Genomic DNA, 5,316 nt, shown 5'->3' on the forward strand with positions numbered 1-5,316 from the left:
CCACTTTTATTTGATGTAATCCTGTCCCTCTTCATTGTGGGCATATGAAGCTCAGAGCGGAGACGGAGAGCTTATCTTTGTGTCTGTGTGCTGAAAGCTCAGTTGGCACCAGAATCAGAGGTGTGATATTCAGCGCCCGGCCACCGAGTCACGCTGTGAAAGATCACTGCAGCCACAGACAGAAACGCACGTTAACACTGCAGGCGCCAGGTGTGGCCCCACATGTGCACACACACAAACACTTGCACACACACACACACACACACACACACACACACACACATTCTTGTACTTCTATCTTTGTGAGGACCCTCATTGGAACAGTGAATTCCCTTGCAAGGTTATAATAGTTTGGGATTTTTCATTAGTTTTAGTTTTAATTTCGTTGTGAATTTTTGTTTCCCTAACCCTTTATCCTAACCTTCACCATCACAACTAAATATCCAACCCTAACCCTAATACATGGTTACCTTTACATAAACCTAATTGTAACCTTAACCCTAAAACAAAGTCTGAAATCTCAAAATCACCGGTCCTCACTATGTAGGAAGTACAAGAACACCCACCCACCCACACACACACACACACACACATTCTTGTACTTCTATCTTTGTGAGGGCCCTCATTATAACAGTGAATTCCCTTGCAAGGTTACAATAGTTTTGGATTTTTCATTAGTTTTAGTTTTAATTTTGTTGTGATTTTTTGTTTTCAAATTCAGTTAGTTTTAATGAGTTTTTAGAGTGAGTTTGCCAGTTTTTGTTTAGTGTTTATTTTTTGAAAAGCTTCAGTTTTAGTGTTACTTTTAGTTTTTTATAATGGGGTATTTGTTGGTGGGAGATTAAAAGAGGTCACAGTAAATTTTGCCTTTATTTCCTTTGTCTGATGGATCTTCATCTTGTATGAAAAAAGTTGACAAAAACGAAAACAAAGGACATTTTCACTATAATTTTACGCCTGGATTCCACTGGATGCGTAACGGCTGCAGATCCGTCGTCGGAGCCGTTGCGCACCCATTATAATCAATGTGTGAGATTCCACCGACTGCAGATCCACTGCGTAATGAGTCCGACAACGCAGGGCCATCCGACAGCCCTCGCAACACTTGCGCAGAGCTTCTATTTTTGTCGGACGACGGAGCACTACGCATAAATTCAGCACAGAGCAGATCGTTCGGGACAGGAAGTCGTGCACAGACACAAAATAAAACATCCGGTATATTTTCAAAATAAAATACCTCGGCTTCACGGCGGATCGTATTTCACAACTTGAAGACGTCATGATGGGCGGGGACAGACCTGAAGTCAACAGGTTAGAGGTTTTCATTGTCTTTTCACCCCACTGACACCATGGATGAGGAGATGTTTATTCTGGAAATCCAAAATCATCCTATTATATATGACCCGTCACATCCTTTATATAAGGACAACTATAGAAAGGAAGTGGCTTGGAAAACAGTTGCAGAAGTAATGGGGGTGGATGGTAAGTTAATAATATGGTCCAAAAAGTGTTGTTTGAAAGCAAATGATCTGTTCTTGTACATTAAATGAGACATTCTCTAGTTATACATGTAGAAAACCCATGAAAAACTATCCTGCAATGGATAGTTATTTATATAGTTATTTCAATGATTTGTATTTAACTTCTATTAATGCGTTTGAATAATTTGTATTATATATATATAACTTCTATCAGGTCATGAAATACTAAGTTAAAGTAATAGTATATATATATATATATATATATATATATATATATATATATATATATGTATATATAATTGTGTTTGACATTTGTTAAATCTAAAAAAGACCTGGTAAATCTTTGCTGTGTTACCCAAAATACTAAGTTGAGTCTGTGGTGGGGGGAGGTGCTGTAGAGACTGCCTCTGCCTTGCTGTTGGTGTCCTGATAACATAACAATGGCCACAGAACTTTCACACTTGCAAATTGGGGGGCTGACAAGAAGTTGCCAGACAACTTTATTTTCAAGAAAAAAAATCACTCACAATTCACAACAACCTCTATACAAATGTATAGTACAATTCACAACAACCTCTATACAAATGTATAGTATCCAAGTCAAGTTAATGACTTCTATTGAAGTCATTTTAAACCATTCTGCCCTGCCATGACACACTGCCCTCGGGGGAGGTGAAAAAAGTTGCCAAGCTCTCCCTGACAGCACAGGCCTCTCTGGATGCCCTGTTTCCTCCCATATTTCTAACGGGTGCCATGCATCTCCCAAGTTCTTCTGCCTCTTGTAGCAGCTGCACATTGTCACTTGGGGCAAGGAGGAAATTGTGCAGGATGCATGCGGCCACCACAAGTGTGTCCACATTTTTCGGGTGAAGGTTTATCCTTTTATGGAAAATCCTCCAACGTGAGGACAAAATGCCAAAGGCATTTTCAACGACCATCCTGGCTCTGGAGAGTCTGTAGTTGAAAACCCTCTTTTTTTGACTGAGATTCTGTCCTGGGTAGGGTCTCATTAGGTAGGGCTTCAAAGGGAATGCTGCATCTCCCACCATCACATGTGGCACATCCCCGATGTGAGCAGCACCAGGCAGAGAGGTTTTTGGAGGAACATTTAAAGTGTTGTTCTCCATCCCTCTCCCCAAATCTGAGCCTGCATAGACCCCACCATCAGATGTCCTCCCAAAGTCCCCCACCTGAATGCACCTGAAACGATAGTCCGCATCCACGAGTGCCAGAAGTACGATGGAGAATGTTTTTTTGTAATTGAAGTATTGACTACCAGATAGGGGTGGTGCTTGGATGACAATATGTTTTCCATCAAGTGCTCCCAGGCAATTTGGGAAGTTCCACTTTTCCCAGAAACGTTGTGTTATTTGTCTCCATGTCTCCTCAGTCGGCCGTGGTAAAAAAGTCTTCATCATAACTTTTTCAATGGCAGCACACACGTTGTGAACAGAGTTTATCACTGTTGTGTGGCCGAGGCGGTAGCTGAATGCTAGGCTGATAAGTGAGTCCCCAGAAGCCAAGTACCTGTGAAGTAAAAAAAGAAAAAAAAGATTAGTCAAATGTATATTTTTTTTAAATATGTCTCCTTTTTCAGTTGATCTCTGCAAGGCAAAATGGCGTTCACTGAGGGACTGCTTTGTCAGGAGCCGAAAGAAGGTGTTTGCCAGCGGCTCAGCAGGGGGATCACAAAAGCCATGGAAATACATAGACATCATGTCTTTTCTTTTGCCCCACCTACAGCCGAGAAGGTCTGTATAAAATTATTATTATTACTTTTATGATATAACATTTTTGAAGGCACGTTTCAAATTAAGTAATAGATAATTATTGTGTATCTGACACCAATGTGACTAATTTGTTTATCTGTGTGTTTGTTTTGTAGTTCGAAAAGCAACCTAGCAGAGGAGGAGAGGTCATCCACACCATCCACACCAGTATCTGCATGTGGATCTGATGAACAGGCTCCTTCCACTGCATCAGTGCCACCAGTGTCCGTTTCTCTTACGGCAAGTGGAGTGAGTGGAGCACAGACGGTTTCCACAGCACAGTCTGTGCCGGGGCCTACTACATCTCGGCCCCACAGGTCCCGGAGCCCAAGGGAGAGGGGGGGTCGCACCAACCCAAGGAGGAGCCACAGACCAGCACAGAGCTCGGATGTGGAAGACCGGCTCCTGTCTATTTTAGAAGAGCCAATCTCAAAACCAGAGAGTGAAATTGATGAGTGCTATTACTTTTCACTGAGCCTCATCCCACAACTCCACAGACTGGACCAAAACAAAAGGAGGCAGGCCAAAATAGGAATTTTAAACCTGCTGCACAACATTGAAAACAGCCCTTCATCAACACAGCAATCACCACACCCAAGCTATACTCAAAGTCAACCCCCTATTACATCCCACACACACTTTGTACCTCTGCAGAGGTCAGATACATTTGCACATCCCCCGCCATTTAGGCCAATAGGGCCCTTCACACAAATGCTGGCCTCAGAGGATTACCTGCATTTGGGGGAGGGCAGCAGCGGATACTCAGATCTGTAAATATGTTTGACAATTTGTAAATAGTTGGTTAGTTGTGATTTATATTTCTATTTTTTTTGCTGTAATTTTATATTTCTATTTTTTTGCTGTAATTTTATATTTATAGATATTTTTTGCTGTGATTTTATATTTTTTTTGCTGTGATTTTATATTTTTTTTGCTGTAATTTTATATTTCTATTTTTTTGCTGTAATTTTATATTTAAAGATATTTTTTGCTGTGATTTTATATTTTTTTTGCTGTGATTTTATATTTTTTTTGCTGTGATTTTATATTTTTTTTGCTGTAATTTTATATTTATATTTGTTTTTTACAATTCTTTATTTTCTCTACCTTTTTTATATTATGTATATAAATGTTTTCCTGTTTTAACTTTGTGTCTTTAATTTCGAAAAATAAAAGGTCAAACCTATTGTGATCAGTGATTCATTGTGTACATAATGTCAAGCTCACCTCAGTCCAACAGCCAGTCTCTGCTTTGCTTCGATGGCAGCTCTGTAGTTAGTGTTCTGTCTGGTGAGTTCTGGGCCTATGATGGAGAGAAGCAGATCCATTTGCTCTGCACTCATACGAAAGTACTGATGATGCCGTTGACTGTCCAGGCGCAGTTCAGCCACAAGATGATAAAAATCTCCTTGTTGAGGCCTGCGCTGATTCAATGGGTGGACCCAGTGCCGGCTTGTTCTCCCTCTACCCCTCCTCCGCTGTCTTGCAAGCAGAAGCAGCAAAGCAGCTGCTCTCCTCCTATGAAAAGACACTGAAATGCACAGAATAGTTTACTATGTTGTTACTATAGCCCAATTTGATAAATGTTATTGTCACAAGTACAATGTTAACTACAGTTATTTTGTTTTAGCATATATATTTTTTCAATTTCCAACAACAACAACAAAAACAAGATGATAGAAATTATACTGATGATATGATAGTAATAATGTTATAGTGACTAGATATAATATATATAATAAATAAAGTATATAATAAAATAATGGTACAGTATGTATGTAATAATAATAGTAATAATAATAATATGATAAAATAAAAATGAAATAATATAAGGACATGTATAGTATAATATACTACAGTATAATATATATTATTTACATTTACATGGTATTTACATGGCTTTTCCGACAAATAAAATCAAAATAAATGTTTAGTTTATTATCAGTGTAATATATAAATATAAAGATTGAACTTACCCATGGTTGAATCACAATTATCTCCACAAAAAAGGTAGATCTACAGGACAGGACAGAGTTGAGCTTCTTCTAGAGAAAATGATTTGTGGT

At 39.1% G+C, this 5,316-nt stretch overlaps 1 protein-coding gene across 1 annotated transcript; it reads left to right on the forward strand.

The window, feature by feature from the left end:
• The first annotated feature begins 982 nt into the window (after positions 1-982).
• LOC131989195 (transcription factor Adf-1-like) lies at positions 983-4,024 on the forward strand. Its single transcript, XM_059354393.1, has 3 exons — positions 983-1,482; positions 3,079-3,232; positions 3,367-4,024. The coding sequence occupies exons 1-3, from the start codon at positions 1,350-1,352 to the stop codon at positions 4,022-4,024; spliced, it is 945 nt and encodes a 314-aa protein (XP_059210376.1). The 5' UTR covers positions 983-1,349.
• Positions 4,025-5,316: the final 1,292 nt, after the last annotated feature.

This window comes from Centropristis striata, chromosome 17 (genome assembly GCF_030273125.1).
Source record: "Centropristis striata isolate RG_2023a ecotype Rhode Island chromosome 17, C.striata_1.0, whole genome shotgun sequence".
Taxonomy (NCBI): domain Eukaryota; kingdom Metazoa; phylum Chordata; class Actinopteri; order Perciformes; family Serranidae; genus Centropristis; species Centropristis striata.

What these genes read in the sequence shown, in the direction of transcription:
- LOC131989195 (XM_059354393.1), top strand. Translation starts at nt 1,350, where the DNA reads ATGGATGAGGAGATGTTTATTCTGGAAATCCAAAATCATCCTATTATA. An exon ending in AGAAGTAATGGGGGTGGATG is followed by an intron (nt 1,483 to 3,078) that starts GTAAGTTAATAA and finishes CTCCTTTTTCAG; the next exon opens with TTGATCTCTGCAAGGCAAAA. An exon ending in CCCCACCTACAGCCGAGAAG is followed by an intron (nt 3,233 to 3,366) that starts GTCTGTATAAAA and finishes TTTGTTTTGTAG; the next exon opens with TTCGAAAAGCAACCTAGCAG.